This window comes from Actinia tenebrosa, unplaced genomic scaffold (genome assembly GCF_029948245.1).
Source record: "Actinia tenebrosa isolate PJP-AT-01 unplaced genomic scaffold, QUT_ActTen_1.0 PGA_scaffold2__45_contigs__length_23673736, whole genome shotgun sequence".
In the NCBI taxonomy this organism is placed as follows: Eukaryota; Metazoa; Cnidaria; class Anthozoa; order Actiniaria; family Actiniidae; genus Actinia; species Actinia tenebrosa.
The window spans coordinates 1,834,201-1,853,687 of record NW_028292579.1 but is presented as its reverse complement, the minus strand read 5'-3'; the positions used below and the strand labels follow the sequence as shown (position 1 = coordinate 1,853,687).

The 19,487-nt window shown below is 43.6% G+C and overlaps 1 protein-coding gene across 2 annotated transcripts in view; it reads right to left on the bottom strand.

The window, feature by feature from the left end:
• LOC116297356 (RNA cytosine-C(5)-methyltransferase NSUN2) overlaps positions 1 to 19,487 on the bottom strand; it is a 70,730-nt gene that overhangs the window by 19,436 nt on the left and 31,807 nt on the right. For both annotated transcript variants that reach the window (XM_089033929.1, XM_089033930.1), the window contains exons 15-21: positions 18,940 to 19,190; positions 17,950 to 18,048; positions 16,849 to 16,984; positions 16,249 to 16,326; positions 15,259 to 15,400; positions 15,042 to 15,087; positions 13,791 to 13,921 (exon numbers count right to left, since the gene is read on the bottom strand). In XM_089033929.1, coding sequence (XP_088890055.1) covers positions 13,791 to 13,921; positions 15,042 to 15,087; positions 15,259 to 15,400; positions 16,249 to 16,326; positions 16,849 to 16,984; positions 17,950 to 18,048; positions 18,940 to 19,190 — 883 coding nt within the window. The remainder of the gene's footprint in view (positions 1 to 13,790; positions 13,922 to 15,041; positions 15,088 to 15,258; positions 15,401 to 16,248; positions 16,327 to 16,848; positions 16,985 to 17,949; positions 18,049 to 18,939; positions 19,191 to 19,487) is intronic.

Here is a 19,487-nt window from a genome sequence, read left to right as displayed (position 1 = left end):
CACCCCAATAGCGACAACCAAGATCCAAATGTTGTTTGTACGCCACGAATCTTCAACCATTCTCCGTCCGCCGGCCCTACGTGTCCAAGGAAACAACCGAACCCAGCAGCCCAGGAAGACGGCTGCCATCTTTTTTCCCAGGTCCGTTAGTCCATTGCCTATTTCTTTACGCCCGCGGCCTGTAGCCTTAAGCGCGTTAAGGGGATGACTCCTACTACGCTCGAAATAGCAACCGCAAATGCCAGCGGAATACCATACTTCAAAAGGGCTCTTTTTACCTTTTCCTTGGTGGTAAGCCCCAATTCTCTTTCCAGGTTTTCCTTTTGCGCCTGTAATTCCGCAAGGCGTACCTCGAGGGCCTCCACTTCCTTTGAGCTGCTTCCCTTTCCTCTTCGGGACGGGTTTGGTCGTTGATTATTTCCTGCTTGCCGCCTATTTGCCCCTCCAGGTCTTCGAGGGCCTGATCTCTTTGCCGGATTTGTTCTTCCTAGTGTTTCATTTCGGCAACCAACTGCCGCCGTTCCTCTAAAGAGCCGGTTATGGTGATATGCAAGTTTTTTAGCTTCTTCCTTGCTCATATCCAGGTCTTTTAGAGCAAGATTGAAGGCGTGTCGGGCTTGGTCTCTTTCGTCTAAAGCCGTTTCAGCTTCTCGCTTGAATTGCAGTATGACTTCGTTCTTGCCCTTGATTTCTTTCTTTTGAGCATCGGTTAGCTGCCGTATTTGTCTTTTCGCTACTTTGCTTCCTTTTCTTTTCAACGTTTCTTGGTAGTTTCTTGGCGTGTTTTTCTAGTGCGACCCGTTCATTCAGGGCTCCCAACCTTTCTAACGCACTTCTGGTAGCTAGTTGAAAGCCTCTTAATCTTGCCACGTTACCATGACCGAGCCATTTTCGTCGAAGAGGATTTGTGGTTTGGTCCAGCGGTTTTTGTCGGGATATCTCATGTCTTGGACGCTTATGAGGACTTTGTTTCCGCGTTCTGTGAGCCTTACGTCGTCGGCCTCGAAGTGGGAATAGCGCTGCGTTAGCTCTTGCGTTGCCCACTCTACGGTTTCCCGCGCGGTTGCTCCCTGCTCACCCATGTTTCGAAGTTCTATGTACTCGGGGGCAGACTTACCCGGGTTCTTTTCGTGCCACATGCGATTCAAGGCTGCCTTGAAGCTTTTCCACCTACTGCCGTACGTGTTTTCTAGAGCCATGTCGTAGATTAGGGGGTCGGTTTCCGCGCCTTTAGTCCATGCGTCGTATTCTTCGTCGTTAATGTCGACTTGACCTTCTTCGGTGGTGGGGTCAAAAATCCGTTCCTTCTACTTCCATTATATATGATAAGCTCAAAGTTAAACCCCAACGTATTACCTAAGCAGGTTGGCGGACTGAAAGCAGAACGCACCTTTCACCGTGTCACCTTTACCCCCAGCAGCGCTAAGCCAGGGGAAACCCTGTACGTAGGCGTGCCCCGCCTAACGGATAACCTAGTCTTAGTTCCTGGCACCCTGGCGCTAAGGTTTGACCTAGCAATACAACCAAGCACTGCGGACGCGCGTCACGTTGTCAACGACCTTGGCCGCAACATTGTCTCAAAGATGCGGGTGAAGTTCGCAGGGGAATCCCTCTTGGACTTAAATAGGTACGATCTGTATACCACGTACAAAGACTTATGGTTGACTGCATTTGACCGCGCGCAAAGGATAGAGCAGGGAATCGCCAGTGATGCCATACGCAAGGTAAGAAGCGCAACCTCTGGCGCCTCAGGAGAAGACGAAATAAAGACAGCTTATGGCACTAAATATGTCGTTCCATTAGATTTCGAAGTTATCACGAACCACGGTGCATACTGCCCAAGGCAGCTAAGCGAGCTGCAGTTCGAAGTAACCCTAGCAGACACTACGAACATCCTACAGGGAAAGGACGTAAGTTCCTCAGCCGTCCACCCATACTCCGTTACTAACTTAGAGCTGCAGTATGAAACGGTATACAGCGAAGACTTAGCCCGTAGCGCCGGTATGGAATACAGCTCCGGGAAGGCTTTCCTTTACGATCACGTCGTGATGTACAAGACGTTCAGCTTTACAAATAACGTCGAAGAGGTCATCAACCAAAGCATTAACCTTCCCAGGCGCAGCCTCACAGGGATAATGTTGCTGTTCGCAAAGACATACACGGCAGGATTGCGTGACTCTGAGGCGTTCTTTAATCCTAACATCACTAACGTAGGCGTTAGCATTAACGGAGTGCCTAATAAGGTTTACTCACAAGGGATAAAGCCCGAGGACATGTACCGGGAAGTCGCGCGTAAGTTTGGCGACCAAATTGGCCCAAAGGAATTCTTTAAGGATAAGTATGCGCTGTGGATCGACATGCGCACGACGAACGACGAAGACCTACATGGTCAGGGATTGCGGCTGGTAAATACCCAGGACGGCATTACGTTGGAGATCAAGCGCACCAAAGACGCCAGCGACGCTACTAAGATCAACGCATATATCTTCGTAGTCTCAGACGCGCAACTGAGTGTAGAAATGAATCAGCTAAAAAGCGTTGCGTATTGATTCGCGTTCCTTGAGCCAAGCGAAAGGATAAAAAAATATTCCTTAGGTATAATATGCTTCGCGTATTCGAAAACAACGAAACCAAACTGCAATGCATAGTGCAAGGCGATAAACTTTACTTCAAAGCGAAGGAGGTGGCGGCGGCGTTGGGTTACGTAAATTCCAGAAAAGCGGCGTCTGATCACGTATCAGAGGAAAACAGGGTAACTTTGAAGTCTTTAAAGGGTGTAACTCAGCGTGACACCCTTAACGCACAACCCAATGCCGTGTATTTGACGGAGGAAGGTCTTTACGAATTGATATTCGGATCTGAAAAGGCTGAAGCAAAAAAGTTCAGGAAATGGGTGTTGGGTGACGTTCTACCCACGCTAAGGAAGACAGGTAAATACGATATGGAGAAGCGATTCAATGGTTCAAATCCAATGGCATTTAAGATAGAAACGGAGGCAGACATACACGATAGAACCGTACACAGGGTGCGTAGGTTCTACTCGCACGTAATCATAGTTCCAGGTCTTGGAGAACTGCAGGACACCGCAAGTAAGCGCATTAAAAGCTGGCGGAAAGGCTACCAGGCAGGCCAACCCGATCTGCTGATCCTTAACAACCATAATAAATACAATGGATTATGCATAGAATTGAAGACACCCAAAGGCACCGGCGTATTGTCCGAGAAACAAAGGGTAATGTTGGAACGATATGAAGAAAATGGATATTTAACCATCGTAAGCAATGATTATGATCTACTTTGCAGGGAAATAGACGAATATGTTGCCGGTATTCGCATTCCTTGCCCTTGGTGCATTAAGGCATTCAAAGGTCAAGACACTTTAAGCACGCACCTTAAAATATTTCATAGGTATAATGATTCTTAAACAAACATACTGGCGAGATCTGCTGCAAGGCGTTTCATACCGAATAAAAAACTACGTCGCATTCGAAGACATCGACCGTTTGAGGTTGGTCTTAGAACGCGACGGTCAGGAATACAGCCTTTGGGCGCCTGACTGTGTGAGATACATACTGCAGGGTGAAGAATATACACACCTACGCAGTCATGGTAAGGTAAACGGCCGATGGAAGTTTGACATCGAACGTCGAGCGGAGGATAATCCGTTGTGCGACTAATCCTCTTCATGGGCGGATAAGTAGTCATCTGCTGTGTCTGCCCTCATTTTTTCCGCCATTTCATACGCTGATAAGGTAATAGTCACGCCTCCTAGGAACGCTGCGATGTAAGGTAACATTATACCTTAAGTAGATTCCACTCTTTTCTTACCAACAGATAATGATCTAAGGGCTTAGGGCCATCGTAAAGGCAGCACCAAATATGTTGGCCGCTACGTATACAGCCACATCGGTCGCAGATGCCATCCCAGTGTTCCCTATTCTCCCACCTTACACCCTCATAGTCGTCGAAGCATACGAAGTCTTCGTCGATCTCCTTCTTACGTCGCGTGAGCACCCGGCCGGTTTCAAGGGGGCAACATCGCTCTGCTAAATCGCCGTGGGTCTCGCAGACCACATCTGTGAGGTCATAGCGACGGCAGCGGTACTTATGCCAGTTTTCTTCGAAGAGGGGTTCATCGCATCGGCGGCAATGACCTTTAAGGCAGACTCTATGCTCGCGGTGATATCGTAGGGCCTGTACTGTGGACAGTTCCTTACCGCAGTCACCGCAAACAGTGCTGATGGTCTTCTGACAGACTTTCTTGGAAAGATGGTATTGCAGTCGCTGCTTGCTACTAAAAGCTCTATCACATTGCACGCACTTCATTATATATACCTTATTTTTTATTGTTAAATTGTTAAACCCTGTAAGAGGGTTTTAGGATAGGGTCTATTATTTCTTGTTATTTTGTTAAGCCCCGTAAGAGGGTTTTAGGATAGGGTCTATTATTTCTTGTTATTTTGTTAAGCCCCCATTAAAAGATGAGGTATCATTCTTTCTCATCGTTGAAACCAGCAAAAAGATAATCATGTTAACCATTCTTCGATTACGATGATTTAACAAAATAACAATAAAAAATAGGTCCTTACTTGAGACCTCTTTGCAGCATTTAACAAAATAACAATAAAAAAGAAAGACCTATGCTAATTCCCCTTGCCGGGGCTTAGTAAGATCTTCTTTGCGACCTCTTACTCTTCTCGAGCGTCGTCTAAAGTCCTTTGTGCTTTAGTATCCGCGGGACACCAATGTCCAACGAAGTCTTCTTCAGAGAATACCTTATTACAGTGACGGCAGGTGTATTTTTTACAAGGCGTCGGAGGGGTAACGATGATGCAGTCAGCAGGTAGTTCGCACGTAATGCAGTCCATATATCTATGGGGGATATCGAATGAAGTCCTTAATGGACTCCTTAGCCCAGCCCGCCATTGTCAAAAGCGCGCCAAACCGTTCTGCACGCTTCAGACCACACATTTCATCGTACAATTCCTGTACGCGCTCTTTTAACCGGTCTATCTCTTCCCTTTGCATTTCTATGGTGTCTCTTTTATCTTTTGCGTCGGCGGCAATCCTTCTTACTGCTTCCACTGGTTCCATCTATATATAAATGGGGTTCATTAGATATAAATGAACCCGAATCACATACCTTGTAACGCTCTGATAGTAGGACCCACCGGCTGCGGAAAGACCCAGTTCATCGTGGAGCAGCTATTAGGACCCTTTAGATACCGCTTTGACTACATAGTGCTGCTTTGTCCCACCTACGTGAATAACCGCACCTGGGAAGGCATAGGAGTGAAAGACGACGACTTCTTCGTAGATATTTTAGACCCTAACGAGTTATCCAGCCATTTGAAGTTCTGGCACAAACAATTCCCTAAGGATACGCAAACCCTCCTTATACTGGATGACATCGCCTGCGGGGACGATGTAAAAAGACGCACTTCGGAGTTGGTGAAGCTCGCCTTTAGCGGTAGACACGACAATATTAGCGTTTGGTTGCTTTCCCAGCAGCTTACCAGCGTCTCTAAGCCCTTCAGGGAAAACATAGGATCGCTTGTCGTATTTTATACTCCGAGCAAGTCTGACCTGGAAACCATCTTAAGCGACTACGGCGGCGAGATATCCAAGGAACAGTTGCATGAATACATGCGGCATTTAAAAACGCACCAACATTCCAAAATGATCTTCTCTTTGAGGTTTCCGTATTCCATTAACATATATGGACATTGAGCAGCTCTTAGATGAAGTCCCCACGCAGTTAGACGAAAGTAACCTTAAGGAACAACTTAACATCCTTGTGTCTTCTGGGAAGTGCAAAGAAATGATAGGCAAGGAACTTACCCATGAGCAGGTTAATAAGTTGTCAGAAGATGAAGTTAAGAAGTTCCATAAGAGGTACGAGGCCGCCCTTGCAAGTAAGACCACGGACGCCGTAGCAGATTCCGCCATCCGACTTGCCACTAAATTGCTTGGACTTGCACTGCCCATAGACGACGTGGAGCAACTACAGAAGGACATAAGAGATGACTATGTCATCGCCCAAGAACTTAAGATAACCTGTGGGTGGTTGTCTTTGAAGTGCGGTAAGTTAATGGCAGTCGCCTCTGCGGCTTTGCACGTAGCTCAGCATGTCGACTTGAAGGAGGTACTAGGTTCCTTCGGAACATCTTGGAAGGACTTCAAGAAGGACAGAGAAGTCGAAAAGGTCTTCCAGGCGGCACTTGCTGAGGTACCTAGTCAAGTACCTGCAAGTGACTTATCAAGTACTTAGTCAAGTCATTCGCGGGAATTACCCAGGTCGCCTCAAGTACCTAGTTAAGTACTTATCAATTCCTTCAAGTCCTTAGATATAAATGAGTGAAGCTGAATCGAAGGCGGAGGAAACCCCTCAAGTAGAGGAGCAACGAATCACCAAGGCTAAATCTCCAGGCAGAGTCGCTGCCGGAAAGAAGCTCGCGGAGATGAACAGGAAGAACAAAGCCAAAAAAGAAGAAAAGGTGGAGGAAGAGGAATCCTTCATTAATCCGGGATACGTCATTGGCGCGTTAGGAGTCGCTATAGCAGCAGGCAGCCTTTACTTACAATGGCGGGCAACGAAAAAGGTAGAACCACCAACGTATCACGCACCTGTGGAACCGGCTGTTAGAAAAAGTAAGATCCCTGAAATGGAGTAGATTTATCACCCGCGGCGACCTAGATTTTCCTTCTCGCTTTGTAATATAATGTCGACCGCGTTGTTGAAAACTGTTGAAGAGGCAGCTATCATTACTTCCATCGTTGCGGGTATTGGTTGGGTAGGTAAGAAAGTGCTCAAAGAAGACTTTACTGAAGACCCAAGCAAGAGCTTCGCTAACTTTGCTAAGATGACCGCTGCCGTAGGCGGGGCTATCATGGTAAAGGATTACCTACGGAAGGAAAAGTACCTACCTAATGTATAATGGTTAGCTTAGTCGCAGGTGGAGTCATTGCAGCTTTAGCATTTACAGGGGCTAATTATGGTGGTCAATATTTGGATAGATTAGTTAGAGGCGACAAAAGCGGTGCCGCCGAAAGAAAGAGACACGACTTAGCGCTGGAGAAATATCAAAGGGACGTTGCAGCTTGGAATGAAAAAAGACAAGCTTACAGGGATTGGTTGGATAAGAACTACCAAGACAAAATGCAGGCAGACAAGAACTTCGAAAACACAGACTACGCCTTCAAACTTTATGCGCAAGCACACCCCGACTTTAGAATGAAAAAGCCTCAGTTCAAGAATTACTACCAGCCTTCTAAGAAACAAAAAGACAATGAATTGGTCTTTGTAGGAGTCGCAGGGCTGGCCGGAGGCGTGGCTTTGGCGTATCTAATATAATGATCGTCTTTTTGGAAGGCGACAAGAATGACTTTACCACGTATTTGAATCCTCCCATCAAAGCCTGTAAGGTTCGGTTGGTTAGTTGCTCTTTGTACAATTCTTGGTATAATTTAATTAATGGCTTTGTCATCGGAACTTCCGGCACCAAACCAAAAATACCAGATTCCCATTACACCCCCATAACACTGGCTAAGGAGCTAGCAAAGCATGGATATACTCTTACCACAGGATTACCCCATGAAATGACATTTAAGAAAAATAATGGGAGCGCTAATTTAAAGGACAGTTCATTGGTAGAACTCCTGGGCCTTACTAGTACCACAATAAATAGCGGCAATACATATGATGTGAAATGGAAAGTCGCATCCTCTTACGAAGTCTATTGCGACTTGGTCCATAGTTACAACAATGGAGAAAAGTCTTCTCTTATGTCCAAGTTTCTGCCCCAAGGTAATCCATTTGACCCAGTAGAATACACTCCCATTTCTTTGAGCTATGACTTGTCTAATTTGGTAGAAAGCATAAACATCACCATTAAAGTGGACGGAAAGACGGTGGATTTTAACGGACGTAAGATCAATCTTGTTTTGGAATTCATATAATGGGCCGCGTAGAGGACAAACTCAAAAGGATTTACTATGGGCCGGAAGGCTATTGGAGAGGAGCGTCAGCTATCAAGAAACTCGCGACCGCGGCCAGGGTATCAGACGAAACGGCTAAGAACTGGTTGAAAAAACAAACCCTCTGGCAGGTTTATCTTCCCGTGCCCAAGTACATTCCCAGGCCCAGCTTTACCGTAAATACCCCCAATGAAGTTCATCAGGCGGATTTGCTTTTCTTGCCGCACGATAAGGTGAGAAAGAAGACCTATAGGTACGCTTTGACCGTAGTTGATATCGCAAGCAGATATAAGGACGCCGAACCTATAACCAGCAAGGATTCTGGGGAAGTCGCAGAAGCCCTAGGTAGGGTTTATAAGCGCGTCTTGAAATGGCCTAAGCTGCTGCAAGTGGATGCGGGGACGGAGTTTATGGGCGTGGTTACCAAGACCCTGAAAGACCACAGCACTAAGATTAGGAGAGCCGAAGCTGAGTACCACAGGGGTCAGAGCATTGTCGAAAGATTCAATAAGACCTTGGCCGAGCGTCTCTTTGGGTACCAGTATTGGAAAGAGCTGGAAGATCCCTCCAAACGCAACAGGGAATGGACTCAGAGGCTCCCCCAGGTCGTCGCGGCTTTGAACAACGAGGCGGCCAGGGCTACGGGAATGAAACCCAAGGATGCCATAAAAAAGAAACACGTGGAGCACAAGTCCTTCATCAGAAGTTCGAGGGCGGTCTTCCCCCATGAAAAGAAATTAGGTAATGTCACGGTTCGATATCTCTATGAGCCGGGTGAATTAGAAGGAGGATCCAAAAGAGCTACGGATCCTAATTGGTCTTTGGAAACTTACCAGATCCGAAGTGCGATAGCTAAGAAGGGTCAGCCCATCTTGTATTATCTTCATGATGGTCCCACGCGTGGGTTCGTCAAAGAAGAACTGCTTATCGTGTGATGTCCGAATGCTATCGTATGCACTCCGTCATCACACATCCACCTCTTACCGTCAAATGCAGACAGTGACACCTTCTCCTGTGTAACGTTGTGTATTTGATGTCCGTAGCTGCGCAGGCTGTTCATCTTATGCCGCTGTTCCTTGCGTGTTCGTAATACGTTGAGGTAGGACTCGTGCGTAATGTCCTTCTTAACCACGTACTTTTTTACGCCTTTAGCTTTCTTTTCTACGCCGTCTAACTTTAGCACGCTGTACATCTTTGGTTTCAGACCCACGTACTCTACTATGGGTTTTCCTAACATTTCGTCTTTCATCTTCCCAATTACCTTCTTATTCTTCGCAGAGTAAAGGAAGTGCTCCTTCGGGTAACCGCTGGTGTCGTACTCGTCTATGTCGGGGAGGCAGTCTTTGTAAACGTCTTCCGTTTGCACTTCTAGAATTAGGGAGTCGGTGTCTGTGTACAGGAGGCGACAGCGGTCTCCGTACTTTGGCTTAAGCTTATCGTAGTAGAACTCGTACATAAGCAGCTTCGATAGATCCAGCACCGTAAAGCCTGTGTAAACGGGCTTGTTTAGTAAGAGGTTTGCCTTTTTCATGTGAATCACGTAGAAGTTCAGCATTTCTACGTATCTAACGAAGCCTGGCTGTGACACGTATGCTTCTGCTTCCTCTTTGGTGCTGACTATTTTTACGCTTACGCGCTTGCGGATGTTCTCCATTGTCTTTCCGAACACGCTGTTGTTCATCAGTTTGAAGAGGTTTTTCTCGAAGTCATTTTTCGCTGCGGTACGCTTTTGCGTGTTAAAGTCAATGTAGGGGCGCATCCAGGGTTCCTGCGTGAATTTTAGGACTCTGTGGATCTTCTCTACGCGCATTCCGTGTCGCACGTAGAACTGCAGGTTGCGGTAATGTACCACATACTTCTTCTTATCCATCAGGTTCATAGTTAGTTTCCTGTACGGTTTGTAACCAGGGCACATTTGCTTTTGCAGCGGACTTAGCTGCTTAAATGGTATCTCTATCGCTTCTGGTGCTAAGGGGAACTCATTGTGTTCGTCGTGCAGGTGCTCTGGGTACTCCAGATCCACTTCTAAAACGTAACCCTTGTCTTCCTCCTTTCCTACCTGCATGTAGAAGTCTATCGGCTTCACTGGATCCCATTCGAAGTCTCTCACAGGTAGGTACTGTGACATTGCCCAACCATAAAGGTTATTCGCATCCAGGTAGTAAATGTATGTGGTTGGTTTCTCTGGGTCGTGCTCTACTAAGGGGTTGTTTGCGCGGGCGTAACGTCGGCTGGGCCCGCATACGCCGCCACGAATACCGTCTTCCATAAACCGATACATGTCGTACTCCGTTAGGAGATCCAACTGCGCATTTGTCTTCTTTAACAAAGCACTCCAGCTGAGCCCAGGAGCCGTGTAGAAATTAGCGGGATCCAATCCGTAATATTCCATAGCCATCTTTCTGAAGCTTTGGAAAACATCTGCAAGCAGCACTACGTCAGACCTTAGGTAGATGTCGTGGTAGTCCCCCATGTTCTCACAGGAGTACTTTTCCCACACGTCTAACGCATGTTGGTACTCCTCATCCTTTATACCGGACTCGTTTAGGGTGCTGTAGAAGCGATCTTTGGGTGGTAGGGACTCTTTGAATCGATCCCAGGAATCCATGTATTCGTATGGGTACACTCCTTTCCTTTCCGCGCCGTATTGGCTGGAAATGGGGAACTCCGTGTTGTATTTAACCAAGTTTGCTAAGGAGTCCGCCATAAACTGCTGCGAATCTAAGAACTTTAGTTTACCCACAGTTACGGACATGTAGCGCTCTTTGTTGTTGGGTATGCATTTGACGTCGGAGCCGTCTGTTCCTTGTAGTAGCAAATGGGAGTCGTAACCGCGGAGGTTGTGAAAGAACACCGGAATCTCCATATCTGGATTTACTTTGAAGTTTATATTGCATTTCCAATGAGCCGCTCCTCTGTATTTACCAGTGATGTGGCAGTGATCCCTAACCTTATCCACATAGAAATCCTCAACGAATGCTTTATGACAATGAATGCAGTGCGTGGAGGGCTTTCCCGGCTTCTCACCTTTCTTAGCATACTTCCCGCATTTAAAATGAGCTTCTCCTAGATACTTTCCATCTTCATCCCACGCTTTCTTGGCTCGTCTTCCAAACTGGAGAAGCGTATGTTGACAAATGTGGCATTTCTTTGCCTTGGTAAAAGCCTCCTGGTTCTCTTTGGTAAATTCCATCTTCTTTGGACGTCTTAATTGTTCTCTAATCTCCCCCTCCTCTTCTCGCAATGCTTCTAGAAACTCATTAGCTGCGTTCTTACCTCGGTAAATCACAGGAGGGCTTGCTTTACCGTCTGATTTGACTACTATGTAACCAAAGGAGCAGATCTCGTGTAATCCTACCTTATTCGTGGCACCACGTTTCTGCTCTTCCTTAGTTATCAACGCTTCGAAGTCTGCATATATCACGTAAGGCACTTGCATCTGCTTTTTATGGTCTGCGTATGAAAGCTCTTTGTTGGTGGGTATCTGGATCCGTTGCGCCACTTCTTCGACTCCGCGGCAGATCTCATCGTGTTTCTTTAGGGTATTTAAGGATGTAAATGACAGCAAGCAGCAGTCGCAGAAGTACTTTTTGCCTTTGTGCTTAGTATGTCTGTAGAATAGTCTGCTAATGTGTTTAACCCATGAGTAGTGTCCGCCGTGGTAGAATAAATGTACGCGCTCTCCTTTACTTTTTGACAGAACTAACGGTACTATCGTCTGCTCTCTGACTCCGTAAACGTTAATTGCTAGATCGTTTATTTCCTCAAATATGGGGATGTCTATCAACTGCATGGGAAATTCCACACCATCCCACTCTAAATCATCTGTGGGATACTTACTTGTCCTACAGGGATCCTTCTCTGCTGGATACAGTGCAGACCTGATTGCCCACATAAAGCATCGATTGTCTTCATTCTTCACGTTTACAATAGCCTTCTTCCTTTCTACCCACGTTGGTAGCGGTACGTAACTCCCCCCTCGTATGGGTACGTACCTGGCTATACTTATCTCTATTCCTTCAACCTCCTCTACTGTCCAACCCGATCCTTCTTTCGTGTAGTTAGACAGCGACTCCATTATTGCTTCTAAGGCTTCACTGAGTGACCTATCCAGATTCGTGGATTCTAATATCACTAACGACTTTGATCGCAACATTGCTGTCGTCATTACCTCGTCTTTTGACAAACTTACTTCTACCATTATGCTCGCTTTCAGGGCTCCTAATTCTTCTATACCTTTTCGGAGAGTCCTTTTAACCTTCCTTTCTGACTGACGCCAAAACTGTCTAACGTCAATCTCACCGTTACCGGGTATTGTCACCGTGCTGAAGTTGCTTTGGGATTCCATCTATATAATAGGAAATATTTTATACCTAATACCAAGCACTTTTTAGGTCGTCGTAGTCGTACTCACAGTCCTGACAATGCCAAAACAATTTAACCTTAGTCTCAAACTTCTTACCACATCCACAATCATAACTGCTCATACACTTCGTCTTCATTTTCAAATGCTTTTTCAAATCCGCTTCTTTCTTAAAAGTTCTCTTACAATCTTCGCACTCCATATATAGACTAACATATTTGCGCTGTTGCCCCCAACCACACTTGGAGTGGGTTGTTTCCGTAGGTGGATTTTTGACACGGGTCTTGCCCGTGTTGAGATTGCGCTGGAACCCCCATTCCCTATACTACTTCATAATGGCTGAAAAGGGCACGAAAACAAGGTCACCCAGTCATTAGTTCACAATACAAGATATAAAAGTACATTAAATGAGTTTATAAGAGAAAAGTATAGAAATTTAACTCTTGTTTTGACCTGTATTCATGCTATCCACCTTTATTCTGAATGAGCAGCCTTGCTCAGCCTTGCGAGATGACTGGGTGACCTCGTTTTTGTGTGCTTGTCAGCCATTATGAGAAGGGTGCACACCATTAACCTAACCTTATCCTACACCTCCTTACTGACTAACAGTCCCGGACTCTGTTTAAAGGGAGGTGAATAGTATCTACCCCTTAACCACCTGGATCTTCACCTTGCTATATATACTCTATCAACACCTCCATACCAACTAAAGGTGAGGACACACAGTGCAACATTGCACGCATCAAATTTGAATTGGGGTCACACACGTTGCAACAAAATCACACAACATCGCTTGCGTCAGCCTGATATGTTAAGATATTTGGTCAGCAGTTATAGATTTGGTGCAAGCTGATTGGCAAATTTCAAAGTGTTGCACACTATGTTGCAGCTCTGTTCAAACGATGAAATTTGTTGCGTGCAATGTTGCAAGAGTAGAGCACAATTCAACTTCAGATTTGCATTACGCTTTTTACAATTATACTATGTGTGAGTAGAATTTACTTAAATGTGTTGTTTTCTCTCTTGAAATTTTTGTGAATTTTTGCTTTCTCTTTCTGAAGATGGTGCTTAGATTTTTACAGCCCCTTTATGTGACCTTTAGCGCAAGCACAAGCACGGGAGAGCCTACGTAGCAAGCAGTTGATGTAATGTGTTCATAAAAATACAATGAATCATGCCTAATACAATAGATAGAACAACAATAGAATACAATAGAATTTCTGAATACAATACATCAACTGAGTGCTATGTAGGTTCTCCCGCACAATCACACAGGTTTTGGCTTCCATAAATAAGTTTGCACCATCACATGACGGCAGCCATATTAGATGAAAGGAATAATACAAACGTTTTACATGAGAGAGAATTCAATTCCCAAGAGCAAGGGGATTTTATTGTTCTGCCATCTAACCACAGGTAGCCCAAGCTGTATTATGGGCATGGTTCTCACCTTTTTCTGGTGGAATTCCACAGAGCACTTTATAATGAGTCTTATCCATTCTACTGGCTAGCATTCTTGTTGAGGTCTTGGCTTTCCATCCACAAAAATGAAATCCACAGTTCAAAGTATCAGAAGGGGAACTAGAAATGATATCCACATTTTAGTACATAATAGAGGCTTTGCACCATCACGTGATGGCAGCCATGACAGGAGGCAGGAATATTATTGAATCTGGTCTAGTCTGATTTACATGAGAAAGAATTCTGTTTCCCAGGGAGGAATGCTCTATTGTTGTGCCTTCTGTCATGCCGGCCATCATGTGACGGTGCAAAGCCTCTATTATAAGATTAGAAATCTTGAAGCATTGAAGTCAGTTACCCTTACAAGGCCCTATTAGGGGGGGAAGGGTAGGGGGGTACACATGTCCTCCATCTGAATTTTTTAATGATGATGATAATAATAATAATAGTAATAATTTTTTTTCAAAAATAAATATATCCTACAATAAAAATATATCTATTGATAATAATAATATTGATAATAATTTAAAACTTTATTTCAAATACTAAAAGAATAATTGCTAAATATATTTCAAGACCAAAATGAGAGCAGATAAATATCGGTCTTATATTTACATACACATATAATAATAATAATAATAATAATAATAATAATAATAATAATAATAATAATAATTTCATAATGTCACAATTTCACAATGTTGAGTTGCTTGTCAGAATTTACCCCTAACTCATTATAACAGGGCGTCAGTGTCAGTAATTCATTAAAGCAATCTGTCGTTCATCGTTAGTTTGTGGCTCTAGTTTTGCTGTTTCGAGGGCCTGTCGCTTGTTGGTATTTAACCTTAACAGGGTATCTTATAGAGTGCAAACAATATACTCCTACTTGCAAGAGCGTTGTCATACGAAAATAGAACATTAGTGATTTAGTGGGATAGGAATTATATTAAAAAATGTATTCCTTTCTCACTAAATTACTAATGTTCTAATATCGTATGACAACGTTCTTGCAAGTAGGTGTAACCATGAAACTTTAGTAATACTAAATAGCACAATTTCATGCAAATTCCATTGTTTTCTATTGTTTGATTAGCGCTATTTTGTACTATTTAGTAATTAGTGTTTCATAAATGAGTCATGGATTAGAGTGCAAACAATTAAAAAGCACCATAGACGAAATGACTAGGGTGGAGAAGCTTGCTAAATAAAATAATAAATAAATGAAAACATATAAGCCTACCTGTATTCCCCTTTAGGATCATAGATGAATAACACACAACCCAAACCTAGGGGAAAATGTTTAAGAACATGACGTCAAATAGTGACAGTGGGCGAGAACAGAGAGAGGGAATGAATGGGTAGGGGTGATATGGATGAATGACTGAATGGATGGATGAATGAAAAAATGAATGAAATCAACCAAGAAAGCAGTTGATAAAAAACGACCAACACCTTACCTAAAACTTTACTCAGTTGACTTCTTGTTGACTCTGAAAACTTATTAGTGAATGGTTTGTCATGTTCAAGGAGGATAAGAACATCCTTCTCTGTCAGGAAGACTTGCCTCTTAGTGACGTATGAGAAAATGCTATCAATACCCTACAAGAATGAAAGAAACAAACGAATTAATTGACATTATTTCCTGTTGAATTTCCCATTTAAGATCACATTATTCACCAAATATTTAGGGATTGAGGTTGTGTACCATCACATGCCCACGCCAATAATACTGCTTGGACTGCCTGTGGTTAGACGGCAAAACAATAAAATCCCTTTGTTCTTGGGAATTGAATTCTTTCTCATGTAGAACGATTGTACTGTTCCTGTCATCTAACATGGCTGCCATCGTGTGATGGTGCAAAACCTCTATTGGTCATAAAGTAAGGGGCTGGGTAGAAAAACTGGCTTTGAAGGAGCCCTTTTTTTGCTGGCCTGTAACAAGGTTGAACTATGACCCCCCCTCCCCCCCTCCCCCAAGTTTCCATACAGAAAACACAAATGATGTAATGTAGAGTTTTATTGTGTTACCCCCTGTTTATACCCAATCCCCCCCTTTACTTTATGACGAGTCCCTCTAATAGTTTTTTAACACAGTCCTACAGTATCCTAGACAAGGGCGGATCCAGCCAAAATTTTAGGGGGGGCTAATTGAGTTTTTTCCGTGAACACAACGGAAAACAATAAAAAAAGCATCTAATTCTTCAGTTTTGTTTTGTTTTTTTTTTTTTTTTCCTGCTGAAGGGGGGCTTCAGCCCCCCTTTGCTCCTCCCCTCCCCCTGGATCCACCCTTGCTAGAAAAAGGGACCGTCCATAGTGCATTTCATGCTTGGTATGCAACATGCTACCAAAACTTTCACCAAGCTTTTTCAAAATAGCTGTATACTAGGAGTTATGAATGGCACAAGTATTTTAATTTTTGAGCTTGCAGTAAATCCATCATTGATTACCTCTTGCATGATCCTGAAGTCACAGCCATGTTCATCACTGTCGCAACGACTGAATGCCTTCACACCAACATTTATTATCTTGGAGGGAAAGTGGAAAAAGAATAGTTTAAAATAACAGTGAAACACTTGTTTCTAAAGAGTTATAAATAAATTGCTCTTAATATAGAAAGAAACATATTATTTTATCCTCCACAAACATGCTAAATTAGCCATGCCCTGACTTAGATCAGCCCAGAGGTTGTTTCAGGGTTTGATCTGTGAGTTAGCCGTGCCCTGACTTAGATCAGCCCAGAGGTTGTTTCAGGGTTTGATCTGTGAGTTAGCCGTGCCCTGACTTAGATCAGCCCAGAGGTTGTTTCAGGGTTCAATCTGTGAGTTAGCCATGCCCTGACTTAGATCAGCCCAGAGGTTGTTTCAGATTACTACAAAAGCTACTGCAGCCTTCTCAAAATACAATCCATCAAACGCCACAATTTTTGTCTTAGCAAATTAAAATTTGTTGTCATGAGCTGCTGACCTTATAACACATAACCAGATGGCTATGGGTTTTATTGATAACTATAACAAACATTAAGTCTTATAAGTTAAATGAACTATCACCTTCAGATTATCATTAGCACATTCTAGAACCTGCTTGACCAGTTTTGATACAATGTAGATATTTCTCTTTTTTCCTCCAACCGACCGAACCAGCAGCTGATCTGAAGGGAAGGACGCTTCTATTCCAAAATATTCCCTGATAAACAATACACATAAGTAAGAGTTAATTACCTAGAATGGAGGCAATAAGCCATATACATCCAAAGGGCTGCAGGCCAGAGGGATGTATAGGCTTATTGCCGATGTTCGAGGTAATTAAGTATTTTATTTATCAATTGAGAAGGTTTTCTATCAAATGTTGCTCATTATAAATGCGAAGTCTATATATAGTTATTAACCGGGTTAATAACTATATATTGAACTCGTATTTATAATGAGGGTTATAACAAAAATAGAGCCTTGTGAATAACAAAGAAAACCGTGTCAATTGATAAATAGTTATTATCATCAACTTACTGTTATCATGTCATGCTCACTCCCAAATCACCACTTGGAATGGCCAAAGAAGTGTTCAATATGGCCACCTTGGCTGAAATGTTATCCCATAGACAGAGCAGAAAAACGACAAGGTTGCTACTGTCGCAATTTTTTTCTTTCTCTCTCATTCATGCTAAAAAACATTTAGCGTTTCATTCGTGCCTCTTGTGCTTTAAACTTTTCACAAAATTCTGCTAACCTTGAGCAATTCTACTTCGAGGTATTAGCGAAAATGTTAGTTTTTGTGCTGATCAAAATATCATCTCTCCAAATTTTCAGGGCGTTATATCTCAAATAAGAATTCCTTAAATTTCCCCAAATTTTGGTGTTTTGTTGATCAGCCCCAAAAGAGCCTGTTTATGAAATATAAAGCTTATTAACGCATAAACGTCGAAAGTAGAACCCGTTTTTTTGCCCTGTCTATCCCATATTCATTTCATTTTTAAAACGAGAAAATCTTAATGCTCTGTCTCACAAACTGGGTGCTATGAAAACCCATAGTCTGCGTAGCAGCTCAAAAGGGATAGGAGATGGGGTTAAGGGGCTGTGGGGAAAGAAACAAGGGCCAAAGTCCCCCTCCCCCCTTCTCCCCCCAACTCATCAGTACTTTAGACTGGTTCTTACTTGATTGCCTGCCACTGTTCATCATTGTCGTCCAGTAAGATGAAAGGATCTTCTTTGAAACCAGGGTTTGTTTTCTGTTTCTTTCTTGGAGGCTTCAAACTTATTTTAAAAAAGATAAAATATAGGTTGTTAACAACTGTTATCCTGGGACAAATCATGGTTAAACGTCCTTTTTTCATGAGGGTAACACTCAATAGCCAGTGGCTAACAAATCTGTGGCCCTCATTCGGTGATTGAACTGGAATTTAGGAGTTGGTTTTTGTGCAGGGAGGAAAACCGGAGTACCCGGAAAACCCTTGAAGCACAGGAGAGAACCAACAAACAACTCTACTCATATACAACACTGAACCCGGCGGGATTTGAGCTCAAGTCGGATTGATGAGAGGCAACGCCACCCTCGTTCTCCCTCAGACAATAGGGAACAAATTACCAATCACCAAAACAGCTAAGAATCAGTCACTCAGGCATGAAACAAACAGGTAAAGGTATTATTTTTTGCTTTTGTTCCCAATGCTTTGCTCCACACATATCCCCTGACTATATTGTACAAAATAGCAGCAAAATAGCTGCAGTTAGACAATACATCTTTTGTTTTGTTTTACGGATATACAGTAAGGTGTGCGCTATCAGAGCTTCATTAATAGGGACTTCGGCTTGCCATAGATAAAGGTAAAGGTAATTTGTTTTCCTTCGATAATGTGGGGAGTGGTTGCCCAAATCTCCCGAACCAGGGGCTCATGTTTAATGCGCTCGAAGGTGAGCTCTCTACCCCCTTTTACTATCAGTGCTCCTTTTTATGGGTATTTAAAGCTAATTAAAGCTACACAGAACAGAGAGAAGTCGAAACAGACGTGGAGTTCCTGAGGATCGAACTATGGACCTCTAGCTCTGAAGGCCGCGCACTAACCAACTGAGCTACACCTGCTCCTATAGATATATATAAGTCTCACATCCTCACGAAGTCTTAAGAATAAAATCAACACTTAATACCTTATGGGCTTTCCTTCATTGTCCAAATCTTGGTTTTCTTGTACAGCACCAGCATTGTTGGCACTTTGCTCAGTTGTGTCATTGTCGTCAGCATCATCGCCATCATTTTCTAATCCTTGTACTTCATCCACATCTTCTGATAAGTCACCTACAATATTATTGTCATCATCAACAGCATCTTCTGTCTGTGGTTTCACTTCTGATTCTTCTTGACCAGAGTCTGGCTCACTGCCTCCCTGCTTATTTCTAGGCTGAAAATTTTTTTTCATTAACAGACTTTCACTATAGAGGTAAGCAGTGCACCCCCCTCTCACTGCAAGGGTCTCTAGTTTGATTCATAGAATCAGTGTATCTGTGAGTTAGCCACGCCCTGACTTAGATCAGTCCAGAGGGTGTTTTCAGGGTTCCATCTGTGAGTTAGCCATGCCCTGACTTAGATCAGCCCAGAGGTTGTTTCAAGGTTCTATCTGTGAGTTAGCCATGCCCTGACTTAGATCAGCCCAGAGGTTGTTTCAGGGTTCTGTCTGTGAGTTAGACATGCCCTGACT